Source organism: Gracilinanus agilis, chromosome 3 (assembly GCF_016433145.1).
Source record: "Gracilinanus agilis isolate LMUSP501 chromosome 3, AgileGrace, whole genome shotgun sequence".
Classification (NCBI taxonomy): Eukaryota; Metazoa; Chordata; class Mammalia; order Didelphimorphia; family Didelphidae; genus Gracilinanus; species Gracilinanus agilis.
In genome coordinates this window covers 447853816-447880675 of record NC_058132.1, presented here as the reverse complement: position 1 = coordinate 447880675, position 26860 = coordinate 447853816, and the positions used below count along the sequence as shown (strand labels likewise).

Here is a 26860-nt window from a genome sequence, read left to right as displayed (position 1 = left end):
CTGTCTGCCCTCCATTAGCTCTTCACTGTTCACTAGGAATGTCTGTGGTGATGTTGGCTCTGCCACATATTCACTCATCCTGATGCTGACTTTCATGCTGACACCAGGCAATGCCAGAGTTAGACTCTGTACTCGGGGTACCCTAAGTAATTTCCTTCACACAGGTGTCTTGTGTGAGGAAGAATAAATAGACCAGTCTAACAAGATCTTCTTTCCTTGTGACTTGTCTCCAACTCCTTGGTATCCTTGGAAACTACTCCACCTCCAAAGTTTTCTCCTAGATTTCTGCTTCCAAGGTCCCCTAAATCTTCTCTGCCATCTTCTCAGCTCCCAAAGCCTTCACAACTTCTGCTTCTAGAACTGTCCCCTTGACCTCAAAATCCTCTGGGAATTCCATAATGGCTCTGTTTCTTTCAATTGTTCCATCCTCCATGGCCTGTTTTGCAACTTTAGTATCTACTGAGTTGAAGTCCACAAAATTGAACCCTTTCAATGATCCTATCTTCCTGCCTGTGACTATCCTGGCCCTGTCTGAGCTGTGTAAAGAATCTTTCAGTGTTTCTTCTGTTGTGTTTTGAGACAGAACTTTGACAAAAAGATTTTAAAAGATTGGTTCCTTGGGAACACATTTTCTGTCTTCTGTGCCTATTTCTCCAGCCTAATGACTCTGTCTTCAATTCCTACATTGTTACAAGAATTGAAAGCTTCTTTTGTATCCTCTACAGAGGCAAATTCAACTCCTTGGATTGACCTTGGTTGTTGTAGGACAGGTTGATAGATGTGGCCTTTTCAAATACTTTCTGCAGAGCATCCTCTGTGGTTCTGTGGGAGAGATTGTTCAACACTAACTTTATAGAACCTGAAGGTTTGCTGTTGTTCCCACTCCAGGAATTATTCTCCCACCTCCTGAGTTCTCTTGTCTTTGACTTTGCTCCACTATGTAGAGCAGAATTAGCCTTGACATCTATCTCAGGTCCCTGTTTCTTTCCCAAGACTTTGCCCACATCTGGTTCTCTCTTGAATTCAACATAGATAATTCCTTTGCATGTTCTATTCTTTGTGCAGACCAATCTGACCTCAATAGCATCTTCGAACACTTCTTTGAGCTCTCCCTACATTACTTTATATGTTAGATTCTTGACAAAGAGTGTCTTTGTCTTTCTTGTTCTCTTTTGTTTTTTTCCAGATTCATTTCAGAGCACAGCACTTTGGAACCACTGAGTTGCCAAGCTTTCCCATTTCTTCAGCAGATTTGAATTCTACATAGCCAAAATTTCTCCTGGCATCGATGGAGACATCCACAACTGTAAGGTCCTTCTTTGCAAAGAAATCTGTGATGCCAGTTTTTAATCTCAGAAGTGGTATTGTTGAAGTTCAGGTTACCAGCAAAGATACTGATATTTGTAGTCGCTTCTACTTCCAGTTTCTGTTTCTTAACTTCAGGGCCTTTCTGTTTGCCCATTTCCTTTTTCTTTTTTCATGGGACCTCTTTGGTGGGCACTTCTTCCTCTTCTTCAATGTCATTCTCTTCCTCATCTTCATCTTCATCTTCATTTAGATTCCTTGGTTTTCCCAGTTCTCCCAAGGGCAGCCTTCACAGAAGCAGCCTTCCCTTTGACAGAGATGATATCTTTAGCTTCTTCTTCAGACTCATCCTCATGTTCTCCCTCCCCGTCACTATCCTCTTTCTCTTCCTCCTCCTCAAATTCTTGTTAGGCTAGAGCTGCTCCCATTTTGGTGGCTTTGGGTGACTCAAATTCTTCATCCCTCTCATCTTCACTGTATTCTTCAGATTCACTCCTCTTTCTTGTCATTCTTTCCATTTTTGCTCCTTTGTCTGGGGGTGCTGCTACTTTAGCTCCTTCCTTGCTGGTTGAGACAAAAATTTTGACTGGTGTGGCCAATTTCTTTGATAAAGCCTTCTTACCAGGAGTCATAACTATTTTCTTGACAGGTATGGTGGAAATGATGACCTTTGGAGATGATATAGTCCCGTAATAGTGAACCTATGGCATGCATGGCAGAGAAGGAACACAGAGACTTCTCTGTGGGCATGCCCACTAAGGACCCGGCCTACCATCACACAAAGTTCACTAGAGTTCCTTACTAGAAAACCAGAGGAAGGCACAGTCCAGCTGCTCCCCTCCCCCCTCTCCACAAGCACCTAAGGGCATCTCAGAGCATTGGGAACATTTCCTCCCTCCTCAAGTAGAATAAGGTGGGCGGGTCACATGCTGCATGAAGGTATAGAACTGATGACAGCCTGTTAAGTCTGTTTAGAAGGTGATTCGCAGGGTGGGATTGTAGAGGAGCTAGGTGGGAGGAGAGCATAGCTCACAGTGTGGCACATAGCTGGAGAGTAGCAGAGTGCAAAGACAACAGTGCACATTTTGAGAAACTAGCTTTCTACTTGTCACTGGCCCTGCTTTGTTGCCCATTAGAGATTTATCTGTAAGAACACCACACAAAGCTAATTTTTATATCATCTTAAAGGTAAACCACAGAACTGCTTCTCCAATCCTATTGGAATAGAAGAGCAAAATTTCACATAGCTGTGAGTATTCATGAAATACAGTGTGATGCAACCATCCAACTAGGATACTGCTGGCTCAGGAAAATAAATAAATAGATAGATAGATAGATAGATAGACAGATAGATAGATGCAAACTTGCATATTATTACTATTATTGACAGTATTTATATTTCACTTTTCTAACTGCTCCCTGTCCCTAAAGGGTTCACAATATAAAAGAAGCAAAAGAACACCAGAAAAGAACCACGTACTCTCCTCCTGCTAAGTAAAAAAGGGACACCCACTTACCCAGCATGTAATTAACCTGTGGAACTCATTGCTGGGGTTGGGTTATGGATTGGTTCAGTCATAGAGAGTGATTGCTGTCCATTGCATAAATGGCATCTATACTTATTGACATCAGTTCTGTGTGTCCAGTACAGGAAAGGTTACAATGTCATTGCATCGCAGCAAGTTGCGTTTCCTTGACATCACATGACTCATGTAATGCTTGGGGTACAGGGATAGGTTGGTGTGGGGGGTTCAGCTCTCTAGGGCCTTTGTCTGTGCTATTTGAGAGGACAGGCAAGCCACAACACTCATTGTACTGGGATTGTCGGGGGTGGGGGGGTATTGTATTGGCTGCTGTCCATAGGAACCAACCTGGGTGGCTACCAATGGAAAAATTAAAGCTTGTATGGATGACTGAGGTCTGCATGCCTCCTGCATATGGAAAATGTGCACTACACCTGCACTTCATCTTATTTATGCAAATTCCCCAAGAGCTAGTTCCAACAGTGGAGGTGAATCAAAGGTAGAAAATGCATTCGGATGCCTTCTACAAAGCAGGCCAAAAGCTCGTGGTCAGAGGAACATTGCCCCCCTTGCCCTAGTGGTTCACAAATTCTAAAGGAACCCAGCTGAGCATCACTGCCATAGATCTTTAGTTCAGGGAATACCCATTTCTTTAGAGTTAACTAATAATGTTGGCTATTTTTGGCATAGAGAGATTTATTTTGGGTGTTCATTTTTTTTAACTTTGTGTTTTTGTAGACTCTAAATCTTGAACACCAAAAAATGAGTACAGCAAAAAAAAAAAAAAAAGCAAAAGCAAATAGTGGAAGATCATTCCAAGAGTCCTGGACAGAGTTATTTGGAGTAATAAACCATGATAAGAAAGCGTTATGCATTCTGTGTAATGAAAGTGTGGTGTGTTGCACATCAAGACTTAGATGGCACTTTGATACCAACCACAAAAGTGTTGACAAACTTGGTGAAACTGAAAGAAAAGTTTCTTGAATAGAAATTGAGGAAATGAAATTCCCAGTATCTTAGTTTTTGCAACTGTCTTTCTAGAACATATCATCTGAAAGCTGCCAGCTTTCAAATTTCATCGTGTATGGCAAAACTGGGTAAGCCCCTCTCTGATGGGGATCAAAATCATGTTGGGTGGGAATAATTCCCTTTTTCATGATTTCCCAAACAAGGATAAAATTATTCAATGAATATCTGAGATGCCACTTAGCAGAAATACTATTAAAAGATCGAGTCTAATGCATGGCAAGTGACTTTCAAAAGGCAGCCTGTTACTCCATGTGCTTGGACAAAAGCAAAGTTATAAATAATATGCAAGGTTAGCAGTAATTTTGAATTATGCTTTTGGTGACATCATGAGAAAAGACCTGGTGAAACATGTCTTTACCTGAAAAAAACACAAGGGATAAATATCTACAATGCTGTGAGTTGTGGGTTGTTCCCCCCCCACCCCAGGTTATAGGACCAGAAAAAGTGGTTTCAATTACCAGTGATGGGGTGCCTTCTATGGTGGGGGCAACATCCGGTTTCATAAAGTTCTTTGTTAAAGAAACAAAACATCAAGTAATTCAGTTTCATTGTATTATACATCAAGAAGCAACTTCTACCAGAGAAGGCAGAAAAAAAATTGACAATATTCTCAAAGATGTCACAAAAATGGTAAATTGCATCATGGCTCATGCTCTGAATTTTTGACAGTTTCAAGAACTTCTTGAGGAGGTATAGGCACAGTATAATTGTTTACTTATGTACAATAATGTCTGGTGGTTGAGCAGAGTATGAATCCTAGAGAGATTTGTAGCCTGCTTGGATGATATTAGGCTGTATATGAGTGAAAAAGGACAGGAATATCGACAGCTCAATGATATAGCCTGGCTTACCAACCTCATGGTTTTTACAGTTCTTATACTACACTTCAATGTACTGAACAAACAACTATAAGGTGTAGAGAGAACAGCAGAAAGGATGTTTTGTGAAATCAAAACATTTGAGAGAAAACTTCAGGTTTTTGAAGACCTTGGAAGTAGGCAGCTGAAATATTCTCCAAATTTAAAAATTCATTTAGAAAATTCTACATTTGCAAACAATCCTACAAGACATCAGGACATCTACAAAGAATTTTCTAGCACTGTAGCAGCTGCAAAGGTGAATTTTAGTAACAGATTTTTACAATTGCATAAGATGGAAACAACCATGTATTTTCTTACTTTTCCAGATAAAGCCAAATTTGAAGAACTTGATCTTTCCTGCTTATACTGGTTAGATTTAGGAAATCTAGAAATGTAGCTATTGGAATTTCTTGAAATCTCTATTTGAAAAAATAAGTTCTATGACCTGTGTGAAACACTTGAGAAGATAGAAGGGATGATAAAGGAGAGCACAGTTCTGAAATTGAAATCCTTAAAGTGTGGAACTCTCTGCCAAATAATTTTGTCAATGAAAGCACTTGAGATTGCTTTCCTTACTTTGGATCTTCTTATGCTTGTGACTAGCTATTTTCCTCTCTGAATTATATCAAGTCTGACACCAGAAACAGACTAACAGATGACCTGAATGTTGTACGTGTTCCTCTCAAACTTAAAAAGTATGGGCCAAGGTTAGACAAATTATCAGTATACATACAACAACAAAAATCACATTAATTGTTCAAAAGCATACCAAATGCAACCTTTTATCTTTCAATAAAAAGTTGTTTGTATCATTGAAAGTTCTATTACTGTGCTTTTAAAGATAGAAGCTGTTTCTATGAGGTTTTTTTTTTCTAAACTAAAACCTTAGTATTCAGGTTAAATTGCTATATTGGCACTTTGAGATAAATAAGTGGGTTTGGGGTTGCAGTCTGGCACTCAATCTCTAAAAGGTTCACCATTGCTGATATAGTCACAGACTTTTTCACTGGTATAGCAAAGCCATCTTGTCTTTATTTTGAGCTTGTGAGCTCCTCTCCATTACTTTCATCTTCATCTGTGACATGCCCTCATCTTCATTGTGTTCTATCTCTTAGTGGGAGGTGCTTGGGGGCTTTATCTTTACTTTTATCAGCCTTTTAGAGTTTTTCCTTGTCTGCAGTGTGTGACTAGGAAGCAGAGGGTTAAGATCCTTAAATAAGAGAAAGTCCATGCAGTAGGAGATTGTGGGGAAGAATCCATCCAGGAATAGCTTTTGCTGATGGAGGCAAGGATGAAAGACCAACTAATATCTTTTAGGGTTGAAAAAGAGATATGGAAGGAAGGGGAAAAGATGTGAGCTTGTCTTCTTTTGGTGATAACAATGGTAGATCTCTAAGAAACTATGCCCAAATTTATGATTTAGACTAGAAAAGGTAGTGATGGGTATGTTGTGATTAAAAATCTTCAGTGCAGACAAAAAGAAGCACAAAAGTCAGATCATGACCAATTTATTAACAAGGCTAACAGTTGCTAATAAAGTAATATTCCAACCCTCTCAGTGTCTGGGGATGCATTAAGAAGAGAGAACAGTTTTTAATATGGTTGATAAGTGTGTAGAGTGAGCTTACATTTGACATAATCATTGTTACTTGCTTACATAAAGGTTTTCCCCAAAGTCCAGATGATGCTAAAAACAGAGTTGAATAACATTTTCTGAAAATTTTGTATTATTAGGTAACCCCTATACCAGAATAATCTGGTACTTGGCTTATGAGCAGGCAGATTATTTTATAACCATGTTAACTCATCTTCTCTCCTCCCTTCCAAAGTAAGATAGATTGAGTTCAGGCTGTAGCCCAGGGATATTAAATTCTTAAAAAGAAGTCAAACTATCCTATAGAAGCTAATATTAAGAAGTCAAAGTCTTTTTAAATCAAACTAATTTATAAATACTGATTCCAGTGATTAGATACAGTTCTCAATGATAAATCAATTATACAAAATAAATCAGGGTATCAGTTTTCAGTTTTACAGAGGTTTGGTTCCTGCTGAATGATTATAATTTTAATAAAATAACACCAACAATATCAGATATAGTTCTCATTGATGTAGCACCTTAAGGTTTACAAAGCACTTTACTTACAACCACCCCAGAAAATATATCAGGATAGAGGTAGGAAGTGAACTTGTGATTTCATTGCTATTGGAAGCTCTCGTGTGAGGAAACTCCTTCCACTAATGCAGAATGCTACCTTTGTAAAAAGTATGCTTTGGCTCCTTCTCTCAGAGCCCAATTGCTATAATTTTCCTTTAGAATCCGAGAGTACCCTGTTAAGTTTGGGAGTTATCTGTTGAACTTGCCTTAAGCCCCTACTGGTTACGTTTCATCACTGGACATGTTTCCTGCCCTGTTACATCCCCAAAACTAGCTCACCAGTTTCATTTAGCTATTAAATTCAGTTAGCTTTTATAAGGGGATGTTTACTTTTGAAGTCATTATAGGAAGAAAAATGTAGGCATTTCCCTACAATGTTGTGGCGATTAACAAGATCAGGTTCAAAGGGATTATATTAGACGAATTAATCCTTTTCCCAGTTACTGTTAGGCTTCTAAAAGTCACTCCTTCTTAGGGTATCAACATTCAGCAGACTGCAAAAATGTATCAGGATTCTGAATCCTGATTCTTGTCCCAGACCACTCTGACTCCCAGACTAATTCCTTTCACTCAAAAAAAATCAAAATTGAAACTCATTTACAGGAACACTTGGCTATAGGTCCTTGAGACCTCTCCTCTATACCATTTTCTCTCACCACATGCCATGTGCAAAGGAATCAATGAAATACCCCAAAAGCACTCAAGCAAAGAGGCCAGTGCAAAAGTTGACAGACCTTTGCAGACACCTCCACAGCAAATCAAAGAAATCCTCTTTACCATATGGATAACTAACTATAATCAGGATGCCTATGAAATACTCTCTCCAAGGTATTTCAAGTCTGTATCATCATGACATCCCTAGAAGCATATTCATCCTCTTTTTTGTGGGGAAGATAACACTTTGACCACTCTACCTTTGCATCATACAAAATGTCTAAAACACAAAGCGTTCCAGATCTTCTCTCAGGCTTTACATGGAGAACATTTTGTGGACAATATAAGGACAAAGAAGTTGTTCTCAACCGAATCTTTAGCTCAGTATACTTTTTCTGTTCTAATAATGTCCTTCTTCCTCTATGGTTTAGTAGATCTACTTTTGTACATTGACTTGTGTTCTACAAATGGCAAGACTTGTACATGACCTAGAAATCAAGTCTAAAGCATGTTTTGACCTAGACCATGGATCCCTTCCTCCTCATGTTGGATTAGAGATCATCTCTGTGTTAGAGAGTTAGGATCCTATGTATTCTGCCTCTGCTGAAGAGATTTCACTTTAGTCTTTCTTGTGTCTGTGATCTCTAGATATACCTTCTTTTTGTCACTCTTCATACCACCAAACCCTGATGTTTTCATTTATATGTTTCCAAGAGTGAGATAAAATGTACTCATATTTTAAAGACCTATTTCTGAAGCAGTATTGGTTAGTTTATTTACTCTTGAAATCTTTATATTACCCTGAAAACTACAATACAATGCAATGGGAAGGGAAGGGAAGGGAAGGGAAGGGAAGGGAAAAGAAGGGAAGGGAAGGGAAGGGCAGGGCTAGGCAAGGGAAGGCAGGGAAGGGTAGAAGCACTTAATAAGCAATGGATTTTTGCCAGATAGTGTTAAAGGTTTTACAAATATTACCAAATAGTTAAACCTTAGAGTCATAGAGAAAAAACAAATAAACAAACAAACAAACAAAAACCAGGTCAATATGTCCTTGAAAGTCAACTTGACACAGATATATGTTCAAAGATATTATCATTAGCCTAGAATGATTATGTAGTCATCAACTCTGTTGCACTCAAAAAAAAATTCCAAGGATAAATATGAAGCAAGTATACAAGAATAATCTAGTTTGTTCTTTCCCAATGTCTACACAAAGAATACAATAGAAAATAAAGTGATAGTCTATAATTCCTTTCTGGGAATGAATTCTTCTCAGAAGAGAAATTGTCCAAATTTGCTTCAAGCCAGATAAAATAAATATATTAAATTTGGGAATTAAAAAGTGGTCTTACGGTTTCTTCCTGAAATCATTATATAGGAGGTATAGCGGTAGCTAGGTATCATAGGGGATAGAGAACTGGACCTGGATTCAGGAAGACCTAGCTTGAAATCTAGTCTCAGACTTTTACTGACTGTGGGACTCTGGGCAAGTCACATAAGATCATTTTGCCTCAGTTTCCTCATCTCTAAAATAGCATTATTATTGTATCTTTCTCACCATTGTTATAAAGATCAAATGCAGGAACTTGGATATAGAAAGCACTTTATAATCCTTAAGGAAATATTAAGATTCTAGCTATTATTCTTACATAAAAGGTAATCTTTCATAATACTATCATTGAGTAAAGAGATTTATTGAGTACTAATAATATGTGAGATTGAGTCCCTGTAAAATCATAAAATCATAGAAAATTAGAAGTTATATTTTAAAAGGTAGTATCTGCATGCAAAAGTGGCCTACCTGTGATAGTTTAACCATATTCTCATAGTTCAAAATTGACTCCCTGCTTATAAAGCTGGTACCAGAATTGCCTTCCTCTCATTAACCTTCATACTTCTGAAAGGAATATTAGTTCTTTTAAGCCAACAGAGTACTATCTAATCCACTGAAGCAATACTTACCAAATAGTCAGTGAAACACTCTTTCTTTAAAAGTCAAGCACTTTTGAGAGTTTCCTCAGCTAGATCAGGTCACCAGGAGAGTATTAAGTTACTGCTTCAGTGTATTAAAGAGTACTTGGTGGGCTTAAAGGGTATCTATCACAATGCATAATTTTTAACTCGAGGCTTGCTTATACCTTCCAACACACACACACACACACACACACACACACACACACACACACAGAAACACAGAATCCTGTTCAATTAAAAATAGCAAATATCTGTATCTGGATACTCTTTAGGATAAATAGTCTGTTAATAATAAGTTTTCTTACGTGAAATCTTTTTTTTTAACCATAACTATTTTGAGTCAAATGAGATTAAATGAGATTTTTTTTGTCAGCTCTAACATTAAGCCTTTTACAACACATTTCCATCTGTGCTTTAATAATGTTTCCATCTGTTCCTTAATAATTCATTAAGTTGTTAATCTAATGGACATATGCTACAACACTCAATTAATAAGCATTTATTAGTTATCTAATATGTTTCAGGCATTATACTAGGAGGAGGAGCAGAAAGAAAAAGCTTTCAATGAGCTTACATTCTACAGAGTATAAAAAGATTTCCTTGCCCATAATATCATGGATCCTCTCGGTGGGGACAAAATGTGAATCTCTTTTTATATCTATCTATCTATCTATCTATCTATCTATCTATCTATCTATCTACCTATCTTGATTTCTTTCTGTCTCTTTTTCTCTTTGTTTCTCTCTCCCTTCCTTCCTTCCTTCCTTCCTTCCTTCCTTCCTTCCTTCCTTCCTTCCTATCTAGCTGGGGAAGTTAAATAACACAGCGGGTAGAGTGTTGGGCTTAGAGTCAGGAAGACTCAATTTCTTGAGTTCAAATCTGGTCTCAGATACTTACTAGCTATGTGACTCTAGGCAAGTCACTCAACTAACTATCTCACTTCTCTCATGTGTAAAATGAGTGAAAGAAATGTTAAACCATGTCAGAAAACCCTAAATGAGTTCAGAAACAGTAAGGCATGACATACATGACTGAACATGTTACATGTCATACAGCTGGAAAAAATCTTAGAGATCATTGAGTACAAGAATTTAATTATATAGAAGAAGAAACTGAGGGCTAATGACTTCTCTAAGTCACACAACTAGTAAAATGCAGAGTTAAGGCTTAAATTCCAGGTTCTTAATTTTTTTTATCTATATGTATTTCATAGCCAGTGTCTTAGAAGAATACAGGGAATCACATTACATCAAATTCAGAGACCACTTCAAACCTATCAATCCATGATGAAGATGCAAAGTGTTACACTGAGTCTCAACTTACAGATTCAATGTTGCTATGTTCAAATTCAGTAAGAAGAGCCACCGTAAGGGAAGATGAATTTAGGATTAGAGAACATGATGATAGCTAAGATGACAGAGTAAGGGATATGCAAAAAAGAAAAGAAAAAGGAAAGAAAGGAAGGAAGGAAGGAAGGAAGGAAGAAAATAAAGTGTCTCAAAGCAAAGGAAAGCAGGAAGGACATGTGTACAGGTGTGAGATGGTTGTTAGCCCAGAGAGTACAGCATTAGAGGGAACCAACTGAACAGGGACCAGCCCTACTGCTAAGAATTATGCTGAGGCAAGGAAATGGCAGCAAGGGAGAAGTCAATCTCAGTCCAAGACTGACCTTATCAGTTATATGAGACCTGAGGTAATGAAAGGGTAGGGCAGAGATAAAAATTGGTACAACCATTCTGGAGAGCAGTCTGGAACCATGGCCATAAAAGTTTTTAACCTTTCACCCAAGAATAAGACTATTAAGTCTGTATCTCAAAGAGACTAAAAATTTGGGGAAAAAAGCTACCTGTATCAAAAGTATTAATAGCAGCTCATTTTGTGATGGCTAAGAACTGGAAACTGAGGATATCCCTCAATTGGCAATTGACTGAACAAGTTGGAGTAAATGATGTTTGGTTGTTTTCAGTTATGTCGAACTCTTTGTAACTCCATATAGGATTTTCTTGGCAAAGATACTATAGAAGTTTGTCATTTCCTTCTCCAACTCATTTTACAGATTTAAGGGTTAAAATTAAAGGTTGTACTAAATATATAAAAATGTGGTCACCAAAATTATGTTACTCAAATCAGGATGACCTTTTTTATGGCAGTTTATTTACAAAAGGAGAAAGAGTGAAAGTAAGGAAATGAGAGAGAATTAATAACTACTCCAGCCTGGTCCGAACCAAGCAGAGCTTCAGAGGCCCCAGAAAAGAGGGGCCCAGAGGTAAGTTAAACAAGGGTTCTAGCCACTAGGCTTCCTTCAAGATGAAGGGTGCCTCCAGAAAAGCCAGGAAAAGGAGTCAGCCTTTTTAACTCACCCACATGGTAGTTCAAAGGGAGAGATTCAAGAACAGTCTCACCAAATTTCAGAGTCTCAGGTCCACCAAGCAAGTCCTTCACCAGCCTCCAACTTGAACACCGACTCCAACTTGAACTCCGAACTCTGAAGAACTGACTTCACAGAAAGTTGTCACTGTTTTTAAGGATACTTCTTTGCATTGCTTCCTGTGCATTCCTTCCACTTTACATGGACCAATTATAACTTTAGCTTTGCTTAGGACTGCCCAGGGGGCAGTCAGTTATTTCTGATTCATCACCCACTATAGGACATGTGGGTCACAGACCTCCCCATACTTAAAGATAAGTGGGGTGTATACGCTTCTGGTGATTAAATCTAAAATTGGGTGAGGGAAGAGTTAATCCTATTTTCACACAGATGAGGAAACTGAGGCAAATATAGTGAATTGACTTGTCTAAGATCAAAGAACTAGTAAGGGTCTAAAACCATTTTTGAATGCAGGGAAAGGAATCTTTCTAACTCTAGACCTGGTGCTTTATTTACTCATTTGTCCTCAAAAGTGCCTTGCAGGCCATCAAATACAATCAGCTAACTTTCATATGATATAACTGATGCTTAGGGAGACTAACAGGATACTTAGTCAGTATTTGAACCCATTTCATCCATTCTCCAAACCTGTTGTTTTATCCAATATTCTACCTTGCAGTATCCCTTGCATTTAGGGATGTGTACTCCTGGTTTTCCTTCTTCCTTTGATCTGCCTATTTTGCACGATCATCATCCTCTTCCCAAATGCTTAATTTGGCTGTTTGTCAGATATTTATCCCAAACAAACTTCTCAACTTTTTTATATTTGTGCCTTGGAAATGCAATTCAATTCAATTAATTTCACTACCTCGTCTATTCAGATAAAATTCATAACAATAAGCTCACAAAATTGGACATGACTTTCCATCTTGTTGTTGTTTTTTTTTTGTTTATGACAGCACCTTTATGAGTTCTTAGTATTATTTATTCTCTCTCCCTCTCTTTTACCTAGAGTATTGTCATTTTCTACATCCTCTCAATTCCATGAATGTCTTTCTCACATTCTCCCCATTCTGAGTTACCACCACCACTACAATCCTACTGTAAAACTTATTGTCCCAATCTCATTCCCTTCCCTAAATGAGAATTATGTCATATGCCTCCTAAATTATAGCCCTACTTCTAATTTGGAATTGAATTGCATTTGTTAATGGAAATTTCATGGTGACTTCAAATAATGAGTCATTATAAGGTGTTCTAATTGCCAAAAACATATGGTAGTATTAAATAGATTTGTCCTAAGAAATTCATTATTATGGTATTAATTAGTATTAGAGATGTGAAATTATATCTATAGCCCTGGGCATTTTGCCATCTCAATTGTCATTTTGCAGAATAAATATCCCCCTAAATAATTTTATAAGTAGTGGATACAATGAATAATTACTTTGATTGGTTTTTAAATGATAAATCTAAAGTTGTTTTCTCTCATTAAGTTAAAATATTAATGGCATGTATAATGAACACTTGATCTATAAACATTTTATATATTTAAATATTAGGTCTGTGTGGCCCACTTCTCAATCCTCCCAAAGTCAAAACATTCCCACCATTTCTCTCCAGTTTTCTTACCTCCTCCTTCCATCACACATTTCTTATAAGAAAATAATCAGGTTTTCCTGAGCCTTACACTGAAACTATAACACAGAATTGTCTAACAAAAAGATTTCCCCTAATTTCCTCATTTACTCCTCCAGAGGTCTTACATCAGCCACATTTCACCTATTTTCTTCTTTTTTTAGAGATCAAATTTCTAATATTTGATTTTTCCTTCCTTCCTTCCTTCCTTCCTTCCTTCCTTCCTCCTTTCCTTCTTATTCTTGCCCAGTTATCTCTACAAACTCTTAACCTTTTTGTCTTCCCCTCTAAATCTTTGTTCTTTTTTTTTTTTAAGATTGTGGCTGATAAGAATAAGAAAGTTTTCTATTTCACCCATTTTCAGTTAAATTATATGTAAACAGGAAAACAATGTGATCAACCTCTAATGCTCTTTGAAAATGCTTAGAAATCCCATTCAAAATATATACAATTTTTATATTCTTCCTCTAATTTCTCCTCTTCTATTTAAATGTGCTTTAAGTACCAGCATAAAAGAAACATAAAAATCCCTTCATTATTAATGTGATTTGTTTCTATTTTGTTAAGTTACAAGTATTGCAGTGTTATTATTTTATTTTATTCATTGTAAATGTACAGACTTTTAGCAGTAATATGGGAAATGTAGGTATTTTGGGGTAGTTCTCATAATATTTATATTTTTTCTAGTCCAGTCAAGAGGGGTGGGGGACAGAGATCGCTGAAATCCTTCCATGAAGAGGATAATAATAGCAGCAAAACAAGATCTGTGTGGGAAAAAATTAAAAATAGAAGTTAAAATGATTTTTATCTGGGGGAACCAGCATTAAAGTGGTCCAAATAAGAGTTATGCCAAAAGAATCTAAATATAATGGTTCAATACCTAGAAATATTGTTCAGGAGAAGACAATATAAGGATATGATGGATGTGCCTTGAGCAAAAGCTCTAGAAATTTGGTATTTCTATTGTTCCTATTGTTTATCTACAAGATATACTGAAATTTTTTCTCAGTCAAATGGGTGACAAACATGGCACTCTGATACCAAAATGATAGACTAACACTGGTCAGGAAAGGTCTTTTGACAGTTTTTTTGTATTCCCAGTGCTTAGTACAGTATCTGGCATATAGTAAATGCTTGTTAAATGTTTATTGCTTGACTGACAGAGTGATCTTTGAATACATTTTGGCTAAAGATAATTCCCTACAATTGCTAGGATTTCTCAAGGATAAAATAGGTTGGCAGGAACCAGGATATCATATAGAGCAGGTGGTACAATTTATAGAGTGCTCAGCCTGGAGTCAGAAAGAACTAAATTCGAAACTAGTCTCAGATACTTACTAGTTGAGTGACATTAGGGGAATTGTTTAACCTCTTCCTGCTTCAGTTTCTCCAACTCTTACATGTAGAAAAATAATAACACCTACCTCTCATGGCTGTTAGGATCTAATGAGATAATATTTTTAAAGTATTTAACACAGTTCCTGATATATTGTAGGTGTTATATAACGATTTCTTTAGTTTGGCTAAGATATCTTGGTTCTCCTTATTTCCCTTTGATAATTTAGAAAAATTACTTTGGAAAGGGTGGCATGCATTCTAGAGGAGCAGCAAGAGGCAGTCAGGAGGTAAGGAATAAAGAGAGAAAGAAGAGGCAAAGAGGCCAATAGAAAAAAGTATGGTGGCATTGATGATAAAATGGGGACTACTAAGATTTTGTTCCTCTTTTTGCAGTAGTGAGATCATAAGGGAAGATGGAAAATGCTAGAAGCTTATCCTCTTCTTGCTCTGGAAATTCTATGGAAGAAACATCCCTATTGTGCAGTTGGAGAAAGCAGTCTTTGCAATACCAGAAGAGAAAATGAGAGGGTTCTTCCTACATGATCCACAAATCTCATACACAGAGAGCTAAAAAAAAAAAAAAGACAAAACTTTTGGAGAAAGTCACTTCAGTGACTTTATATTTGCCTACAGATATTTACACAAATCTTTAGCATTAAAATTTTGTTTTATTTTCTTCCCTCTTTTAATAAGACTTTATAGAAAAATTGGTGTCATACTTGGTAGCAATATACACACATATACAAACATATATATACATACATACATATATTAACAATATATTTATAAACAGTGAGGTGATACAGTGGAGAAAAGAGAGAACTTTCAGGAAGAACAGAGTTTTGAATTCTGCCTCAGACACTTGCTAGTTGTGTGATCGTGGGCAAGTTACTTAACCTCTGTCTGTCACAGTTTCCTAATTTGTAAAATTGGGATAATAATAACAATATTTACCTCCAATTTTCTCATTTATTTAAAAAAATTCAAGATTACATGTTGATACAATTTTTAATATTCATTTTTTGAAAATTTGTAATCCATGTTTTCTCCCTCTCTTCTTCTGCCTTCCAAAGAAGGTAGATAATATTATTTAGGTTGTACATATATTATCATATAGTACATATTTCCATATTAATCATGTTGCTAAGCAAGACACATATTGCTTTCACTAGAGAAAAGTTCATGGAGCAAATAAAATATAGTATGCTTCAATCTGCATTCAGACTCTGTCAGTTCCCTCTATGACAGTGACAGACCTTTTTCATCTTAAATCTTTGAAGTTATCCTCGACCCTTAACTTGTTGATAATAGTTAAGTTATTCACAGCTCATCATCACATGTTATTTTTGTTCCTATATATAATGTTCTCTTTGTTCTGCTGAATTCACTTTGTGTCGCTTCATATGTCTTTCCAGGGTTTTGTGTGTGTGTGTTTGGGGTGGGGAGTAATCTTTGTCATTACAAGTATATACCACAACTTGTTCAGCCATTCCTCAACTGATGAATATCCCTTCAGTTTCCAGTTCTTTGCCCGACATAGAAAAAGCTACTATTAATATTTTTGGTAAAGGTAGTTTCTTTTCCCCTATTTTAATCTTTTTAATCTCTCTTAAGTGGTATAGTTTTATGAGACTTTGATCATTTAGATTGCTCTCCAGAATGGTTGTATTCTTTATAGATCCTTCTTAATTTTAGTGCTCTCTCTCTCTGATATTACCCCCAATTTATTCTTTATATATCTTGTTTGTATATAGTTGTTTTTATGTTATCTGCCATAAAGGACTGAGAGTTCTTGAAGGTAAATACTGTTTTTGTTTGATTTTATCTACAAATCTATGTATCTATCTCTCCTTTTCTCTTTTTTTGCAGCATATTACTCTTTTTTCCCTTGATTTAAAAAAATATCACATTATATCCTATTTACTCCCTGTGTGTATATGTTTCTATTTACTGCCCTAAAAGTGAAAAAACGTTCTTAAATACTTTCAGTATCTTAATCATCTTAAGTACTTTAAGATTTTTTAGGTATTTCAAGTACCTTAGATATCTTAAACATCTTAATTATCACTTTATTACTTATAATGTAATCAGTTTAACCACTTTGTTTCACTTGATTACCTTAAAATATCCTTAGTATCTTAAATATCTTTTGTATCAAAAGTACCTTTACTATTCTAGCATTCACTTTCCCATGAAAAATATATTTTGTACTTTATGTATCTCTTTTACTATAAATCATTATTATCCTAGTTACCATTTTCCTATGCAGGGATGTGATTAGTTTAATGCCACTAATTCTCTCAAGTTTTTTCTGTTTATCTTTTTCTGAGTATTTTTTTGAGTATTGAATTTGGGCATTAAGTTTTCTTTTTAACTGTGGCTATTGTAACTCTGGCTATAACAAGGAATGCCTGGAATTCATTTACTTCATTAAATATCCATTTTTTTCCCTGGAATATGACTCTCGGTTTTACTAGACAAGTGATTTTTGGTTATAGGTCCAGATTCTTTGCCTTTTGGAATGTTATATTCAATGCCTTCCACACTTTTAATGTAGAAGCTGCTAGGTCCTATGTAATTCTGATTGTGGTTCCATGATGTTTGAATTATTTTTGTTTTTTATTTTTCTGCCTGCTTATAGTATTTTCTTTTTGACTGGGGATTTCTGGAATTTGGCTGTAATAGCCTGAGATTTTTAAATTTGGGATTTCTTTCAGGAAATGGTGATGTTTTTCAATTTCTATTTTCTCCTATTGTTCAAGAAAATTAGGCTGTTTTCATTGATGATTTTTTCCAATATGGTTTTCAAGTTCTTTTTTTTATTGTGACTTACAGGCAATCCAATGATTCTTAGATTTTCTCTCCTAGATCTATTTCCCAGATTAGTTGACCAATTCCAAATTTTATCCTAGCTTTTTCATTCTTTTGAATTTATTTTATTGTGTCCTCTCTCATGAAGTAATTTTTGTCTCATTAAGTTTATTTGTCCCATGCTAAATTTTAGGGAGCTTTTTTTTCTTAAGGTTTCATATTTTCTTTCTTAGGGAGTTATTTTCCTATTTGAGGTATTATATTTCCTTTTTTGGAGAATGGTTGTTCTAAACTACTGATTTTTTCCTATCATTTCCTTTTTAATTTTTCTTCTAAGTTTCTTATAATTTGTTTTTCTATCATCTTTTGTAGTTCTTCCAATGGTTCATTTTGGACTTATCATTCTTTCACATTTTCCTTTGAGGCTTCACACATTTTCACTTTTGTATTGCTGTCCTCTTCTGAGCTTGTATTTTGGTCATCTCTGTTACTGAAATATTTTCTAGCATCAGAGTTTTCCTGTCTTTTGCTCTTACTGAAGCTTAGCTCCATTCCTGAGGAGGAAGGAATGCTTGATTATGGCCAACTTCGTGTCTCTGATTGAGCACTTTGCAGAGGCAGCCTGGTTGGTCTGCTGTGTAGAGGTGTGGAGCTGTTCAGTTCAGTTTGTTGAAGTTGGGATCCACCCAATCCCAATGAATTTACACCTTGTTGGGCCAAGTTCTTCCCACTCTTCCTGGGCTTAGTAAAATCTGGCCTTAGTAAAATCTGGCTGGAGAATACGGGACCGCTTTTTTTTTTTTTTTACAACTACTTGGTCTATATTGTGCTTGTTTGGTTTTTACCCTGCTAAGGATGCACTAAGCAAGATAATATTTTTCTCTTGCCTCCATATTGCATCCCAGTTCTGCTGTGGCTTGTTCAGCACTCCCTCCTCATACCTCAATAATATGAGTCTTCCTTAATTTCTTTCAATGTTGTTCTGGACTGGAGCACTGCTCTAGCCCTTTTTTCCAGGTTCTGCCCTTCTGGTACTCATTCAGCGGTCCTTCGGAGGGTAGTTGGCAGACTTTGCGTGTTTCTACTCTAAGTTGACCTATCTGCCAGGGGTGGCTGCCATGGCTGCTACTACTACTACTTCCTATTCCCACTGAATTAAATTAATTTTTGAAGGACCACATAGAATACTTTTCTGTAAAGTTGTTGAGTTAACCAAACAAAAATTTGTTAAACATCTATTATGTGCAAGATTAAAGATTAGGAATATGAAAAAAAAAGCAAACAACAGTCCTTGCCCTCAGGGAGCTCACAGTCTAAAGCTAAAGAAAACATTACAAACACATATAAGTAAATAAGATATACGTAGGGGACAAACTATAGGAAGTCTCATAAAGAAGGTACTAAAACTAAGACTAAGAAAGACCTCAGAAAAGTTGAGATTTTAGCTAAAATTTGAAGGAAACCAAGAAATCTAGGAAGTAGAAATGAGGAGGAGAAATTTACAAGTAATGGGTACAGTTGGGGATATGGAGTGTCCTATGACAAGAATAAAAAATTTCCTATGACAAGAATAAAAATGAGGACAGTTTAAATAGATTTTAAATTAAGTAGAGGGTTAATAATGTACAAGAAGTGTGGAAAGGTATGAAGAGGCCAAGTTATGAAAGATTTTAAAAAGCAAAGAATTTTCTATTTCATAATGGAAGTAAATGGGACCCTCAAAAGATTTTATTGAATGGGGAGGAAGAGGTAGTTAGATGAACTAGAAGGTTATTGTAATAGGATAAGTTTGAGATAATCAGGAATAGAGCTGTAGCAGTGTCAGAAAAGAAAAAAAATGAATACATAAAAATGTTGAGTTGTTAAGAAGATAGAAGCAATAGGACTTAACTGATTAGATGTGAAGAGTCTAGGATGACATATAGATTATAAACATGTGAGACTGGGAAGATTGTGGTACTTCAACAATTTAAGGAAATATAGGAAAGGGGGAGGTTTTGGTGGAGTACCATGTTGCCTCTGAGTTAAATTACATGTGATCACTTACAATGTCTGTATATAATGTCAGATTTCCTAACCCTTATTCATAGAAATATCCTAAATTAAATGCTGAAACATCCTATCCATTTAATCAAGCAGATGGTATGCACATACACACACACAAATTTATAAAGTTTTAACAAGAAATTTTCAGCATTTTCCAAAATATAATGTGCTTTGTGGGGATGAAGAAGAAGCATTTTTGGAAATGTAATCAATTACATTTTTAGGAACTAATTGTACTTTTCAAAAAGATGGTAAATGAATAGTACAAAAGGGACTACATTAAAAAACTTAACTGAATTTTTTCTGGCAATATAGCTCTACATTAATGCCTTGAATCTTTCCCCACCCTACCCCTGCTCACCATTTTCTCTGCCTGGTGCATATGACTCAATTATCATAAAAAGAAATGCTAATCTACATTATATTTTTATGGTTTTTAAAGGGAAATTTGATGCAGGATTATTTTATTAGGGTGTGACAAACAATAAAGCACTGCTGTGCTAGGTCATATACAGTCCTACAAAATGATGCAGCTGTAGACTCCCCTGAAATTTACTAATCTTTGCTCTGTTAATGGAATACCTTCATTACATTCTACAAAATTTTGTTCAATGACAATAAAGGATATTAACTCATTTTAGATGATACCATAAACAATATATACAATGAGGCTAAAATAAATGAAAATCAGGTTTTGATTTTGTTTGTTTGTTTTTTTGTATACTCCATGTTTTAATGCTTACAAGATTGCTTCAAACCCTGACTAAAGTTAAGCATTCAATGGATTCTTTTTAGGCAGAAATTTCATTTCATATATCAGATTATTGAAGAAAAGGTAGAGATGTGTGTGTGTGTGTGTGTGTGTGTGTAGAAATCTTAAGAGAATGGTTATGCTAAATATTTAGAGTTCAACACTTCCTTTCTGTACCATTGTAGCTTTTTACAAAGCTAGAGTTATTATTATTTTCTGAAAGGAAATCATGAAGCATTCCAAGGCATCAAAGTGTTAGTTTTGCATCATTGAATCCCTTCAAGTTTGAGTTTGGAGTTAAATAAAGAAAAAATAACAATCAGCAATAAATCTGTTTGACACAGGCAAGTCACTTAACTCTTCTGAGCTTCAATTGTTAAAAAGGGAGTTTGGATTAGAAGTCATCAAGGCTCTTTTCCATTCTGAAATCTATGCTCCTATCATGCAAGCTCTTAAAACACATTAAAACAAATATTCCTATTCCTATCATTGACAATATATCAAAAATTTTGAAAAATATACCAGTCACAAAACAGGACAATAGTCAAGAAACCTCATACTTATGTCTCATTTGATTTCTTGGCAAAATAAAAAAATAAAAACAAACAAGCAAACATAAAATCATGATTTCTCACTATCAAATTCAGACTATAACAAATATTTTAATCATTAACAAATAATCAATAGCAAATAAAAAATATCTCATTCTTTTTTTCTTTCAGAAATATATTGACCCTCCTTCCCTAATATATTAACTCTTTCTAAAATTTATGATGTAAAGCAAAATGGCAGTTGAAGGAACAGTAGTTCCAAGGGAATAATGTTAGAAATAGACAATTATCTTAACAGTGTCATTAGCAATTCATGCTTACAGAAACTGATTTGGTTTTAGCACATCAACAATTCTAATAGAAAAGAATATTGCTAGGATCAACCTTAAGTTGGGATTGCCTAGTATAGTAAAAAAGTTGAAACTTTCCAATCTTTCATCATTATTGAAGGGAGCATAGTATAGAACAAGCTTTCTTTTTCATACAAAGATTTTGTAAATGGTTGATTCATTGTCAAATTTAATTTGGGTCAGGCAAAGATTGGTTTATTTGCAATGGCCATCATTCTCTTTATATATTTAGTGTTATTTAGAGCTCTTTTTTGCTCATGTAAAGATGGTAAGTGAAATGTAGACAAATCTCAGGCATAAGATGGGCTGAATGAAATAGCATTCTAAAGTTTAGAGGATCAGTATTATTTGTACACATGTGAGCATAGCATTTCAGGTCTCCTTTAATTATTATTTTGACACTGAGAAAAATTTTAGCTCTCTTCTTTTAACAAGTCTGTAAATCTATATAACCTTTTACCTTCCTAATGTTCCAGTCATATTATGTCATATTCTTCTCAAAATATTTTATATACTAGTGACATTGGTCTTCTTGCTCCACCTCACTCCATCTCCTAAATTTATTCATTTTCATCTGCTGTCCTGCATGTCTTCTTACCTCTACCTCCTTGCCTCCCTGACCTCCTTCAAGTTTCAATTACAGTCATATAGTCTTTTTCTTTTTTAAATCGTTAACTTCTGTGTATTGGCTCCTAGGTGGAAGAATGGTAAGGTTGAGCAATGGGGGTCAAGTGACTTGCCCAGGGTCACACAGCTGGGAAGTGTCTGAGGCCGGATTTGAACCTAGCACCTCCTGTCTCTAGGCCTGACTCTCAATCCCCTGAGCTACCCAGCTGCCCCCTACAATCATATAGTCTTCCAAGAACCTTGCCTTTGTGATTATTTCCAGTTCGTCTTACATAAATTTTGCTTGTACATGGTTGTTTGTGTAATTTCTCTCCCATAGGTTGTGAGATTCTTGTGTTCAAGGACTAATGTCTGGTACAACCTAAGTACTTATTAAGGGCTTGTTGACCTGATTTTGCTCTTCATGTTTTTAATTAATTAGATAACTTGGGAATTCAGAGTACTTATTCTGATATGGAATTAAGTTCATTATCTTTTCCAAATTTCATGTTTCTGACTTAATAGCAAAGTGTGGTCTGAACAATGATAGGGATATATTAATATTTAGACCTGTGAAGTCTACTAAGATTTGAAGGAATCCAAGAAAATTAGAATAAACTTCTGGGAAAATCACAATTTGTATTTCATTGATAGTTATCTGGGTACCTGTGATCCTGTGAAATTGTATATTTTTTTCATGAATTTGGTGTTCCTATAAATGAAAATGAGTAAACTTTATTTTGTGAGAGAATATTATTTTATCAAATATAAAATATAATTGGAATCCAAATAAAGTAGTCAGTTAAAGATTTCTAGTAAGATCCAGTTGTTTATTGCTTAAAGTCTTTCTAGTCTAAGGATATTTATGCAACTGGAATTAATAAAATAACCTCTTGTATTCTTATCCTTTTAATATCCTTATGTTTAGTGTAGTGCTGGAGCTGGAATTAGAAGATCTCAGTTAAAATCCTGGATCTGCCACTTACAATCTCTGTGACTTTGGGAAGCTCGATTTAACCATATTTGACCTCATTAGGTTTCAGTTTCTCACCTGTAATATGTGGAGATTGGACTAGATATTCTCCAAGGACTTTTCTAATTTTAAATCTATGTTTCTATGTCCTTCACTCTCTGGGATTTTTAAAGGTTCCAAATGCTATATAAATATCATTCCAATTCATTTTCCCTTTGTCCACAAAATTTTTGGATCATATCTACATAATGAAAATCTAGGATTATTGGCACTTTTCATAGACTTTCTCAGTTGGCATCTAGTTATTATTAATATCATTGTTGAAAAAATTTAATTTTAATGTATATACATAGAGAACTGAATATTCCTGGACTTCTCAATTTTCCAATATGTTATTAGTGGATTTTCTTTCAAGCATGACATTTTAAAAAATATTATTTTCATAGGCAATTTCAATATCTCACAGTTACTTAGACTGACCTAAGGATAATATGAATACATTTATTTGGTTTTAGACCTTTTTTTTCTTATTTCAAAAGGATATTTTGAAATTTTATTTTTACTAATATCACTTGCACATTCTCCCAAAATTTTCACTTTCTGCTTTGTCTGAGGAAAATAAGAAATTCAAAATGTTCCTCCATTTCACAAGCCAATTAAAGTGTTAAAAATAGAATTTTAGCCTAAGGGAACATTCCATGTGATAGAATTCCCTAAAAAAAAGTCTAATGTCAATTTTAGGTGTTCTCTTATCCTGAATATTAAAAATTGTTAAGTATATGGCCAAATAAAAAGACTCATAAATAATACCTTGTGCAGAATATATGGGTTTTTAACCAGGTAACAACTGGAAAATATGTGTTTCTGAATTTTTAGTTGCTTATTACTATTACATATAGACTCTCAAATAAAACAATATGAAGTATAGAAATGGTAATTCTTTCAGAGCCCATATTCACTTTGAGTTTCTGAGGATGAATAGTTTGTGTTTAAGGACGAGGAATTATAGAATTTGGGGGTATTTTTCATGATTTTTTCTGAATTTGAAGTAAGATTCTCCCATAATTTAAGATTTCAAAATGAGGAAGTTTAGTATGTAGCACATAACTCAGTCCTTTCTACCCATTCCCATCCCACTCCCAGTTCTGGTTTTTAATACAGACTTTAATCAGTCTGTGTATCAGTCTTTAAAGTTCTCACTTTCTTTGACTTAATATGCCCTCCACTCAGTTTTATTTTGAAAAATCTCCTAATATATTTGGTGAGAGCCAAACACAATTTCTTCTTCTAGTCAGTCAACAAGCATTTATGAAGTAACCTACTAGGTGCCAAATTTTTATGCTTCTATTTAGTGTCATATTCTCAAAATGTGAGAAAGCCATTATTATTTTGAGTTGTAATTATAATAGATTCAAAAATTCAACAATAAGTCATAATTTCAATTATTAATTTATCCAGTAACTGTATAAAAACAGTAATCAATAATTGAAGTGCACTTAAAATGAATAATAGAATTCCCTCTAGATATTTTTGCCAAGGGGAGTTTGTGTATGCTTTCATTGTTTTGTAATATATACTTAGGAGTTTCTGAGGCTGTTAATTCATTTGGCTTTGAAGCTACAAAATAACCTTGGATATCATCATTATCACCATATATAGAACAGAAGGTTCCATAATCTGCTGCAATAGAAAAGATCTAGGACAAGACTAGAACTTTTTGCCAATAAACAAATGAACAAACTGATTAATTAATTAACTAGTTAATTAATTAAACCCTCTTAGGAGACCTTCTTGGCAAGAAGATCTTTGCCTCCAAGGGGAGACCCAATCTTCTTGTTAAGAAAAGCCCCAGTTGACAGATATTTTGTGCTAAGATGATACCTTTTCTCCAAAGGGAAGATGATCTTCATAAGAAAAACTCTAATTTGTTGACTGCCTCTAAGATAAATGTGTGCAATCTAATATGTGTAAATAGCATTTCAGTTCAAAAGTTGGGTGTCTTAAGTTATTGGGAAGTCTGTGGAACACAGATTTATGTGAGATTAATATTTGCAATAAATTTAGTTTGACTCAGAAGTTTGCCCCCAGTATTTTTTCTTTTACAATAACTATATACAAACAAGATATACACATGGTATAAATTGGGGAAAATCAACACTAAAAAGACTCTTCATTAGAAAAAAGAAAAACAAATTGACCTGATATGTATGCTATTTGGAAACTTGAAAAATTGGAAATATTATGATTCATGGAAACATATGTTTAAAATGTTAAAGGGTCTTAAAGGACATCTAGTCCAACCTCTGCCTTTTATATATGAGGAAACTGAAGCCATATATGGTTGAATAAGTTTCCCAAGGTCACATGACTATAACTTGCAGAACCATTATTTTAACTGAGATATTCTGACTCCAACCTCAGCACTACATTAAAAATAAGGATATAAAAAGATCAGAATCCAAGAGGTTCTTGTATTAATTCAGTTCCCTAGATATCCCTAGCCTCAAAAGATTTTGAGAGGTCAAACCACTAGGCAGTATAGGCAGTTTTAAGTGGCTACTTTATTTGGGTTTCCAATATAGTCTACATGTAACTATAAGGAATTAAATTTAGGGATTTGACTAATATAGCACAAGTCAAAATGACTTTTAGTAGCTTATTTACCAAGAGGTGGAAAGAGTAAAAGTAGAGAAATGTAAGTAGAAGATAGAGAAGATGTCTAGGCTATCACACTAAATGTTGCTCCATTGCTCTGCACAGCCTGGCAGAGCTTGTTAACCCTCGGCCAGACGACCTGGTGTTTTAACCACGTGGCCTCTTCCAAGAGGGGAAGGCCTCTCCAGAAATAATCTCTCCAGAAGTCAGGAAAGGAAGGTCATCTACTCACTCACTCAAGAAAGAATCCAAGAGCCAAGGTCCCAAGTCAAAGCTGAGGTCCAAGTCCAAAGTCACCTCTAAGAGGCAAGTCACCAGCCCAAAGCTCCAAGCCCAAAATTCAAGCCAGAGCCCCAAGTCGAAGCAGTTGAGGATTTTTTGTAGACCTTTCTGGTACCTTCCCCTCTTCACAGTGTCCAATCACAGCTTCCAAATTGCCCAGGGGGACAGTGTCTGTAGGATCCACCTCTCATCCTCTGAAGGCGTCAACTTTTATCAAAGGGTTCACAAATTTCTGATTGATTGGGTAAAAAGGGTGGAGCTCTCCAAGTAAGTGACTTATTTTCTTATATTCTTATATACTTATATACTCTTATATATAAAATATTTTCTTATAAGGAATAATATGAAAATATTTATTTTGTTTTTTTAAGATTTAAATATATTTTTTTACAAAAAAATTTCCATGGTTACATGATTCATGTTTTTACTTTCCCCTTCAGCCCCACTTAATCTCCCCCATATCCAATGCACATTTCCACTGGTTTTAACATGTGTCATCAATCAAGATTTATTTACTTATTATTGATAGTTGCATTGGTGTGGTCATTTAGAGTCTACATCTCCAATCATGTCTGCATCAACCCATGTGTTCAAGCAGTTGTGTTTCTTCTGTGTTTCCACTTATATAGTTTTTCCTCTAAATGTGGGTAGCATTCTTTTCCATAAATCCATCAGAATTGTCCTGGGTCATTGCATTACATGCTAGTACAGAAGTTCATTACATTCAATTTTATCACATTGTATCAGTCTCTGTGGACAATGTTCTTCTGGCTTTGCTCCTTTCACTCTGCATCAATTCCTGGAGGTCTTTCCAGTTAATGTGAAAATATTTAATGGAAATTGAAGAGGTCTTTTCTTCTCCTTGATTCCTCATATGTTGAGTATGGATTCTTTCTTCATATCAAGCATGTAGGAAATGTTTTCCTTCCTGAAATAGATCTTTTGCTCAAGAGATTTCTCTTTCTTTATATAAAAGTCCGATTTCTTAAAC

General features: G+C 35.2%; 1 protein-coding gene and 1 pseudogene across 1 annotated transcript in view; both read right to left on the bottom strand.

Annotated features, from left to right (window-relative positions):
- Positions 1-301: 301 nt before the first annotated feature.
- On the bottom strand, positions 302-3273 carry LOC123241690 (annotated as a pseudogene).
- An 874-nt stretch (positions 3274-4147) lies between these two features.
- Positions 4148-26860, bottom strand: part of LOC123241689 (zinc finger protein 239-like) — a 78921-nt gene continuing 56208 nt past the window's right edge. The window contains exon 3 of the mRNA XM_044669255.1: positions 4148-4215. Coding sequence (XP_044525190.1) covers positions 4148-4215 — 68 coding nt within the window. The remainder of the gene's footprint in view (positions 4216-26860) is intronic.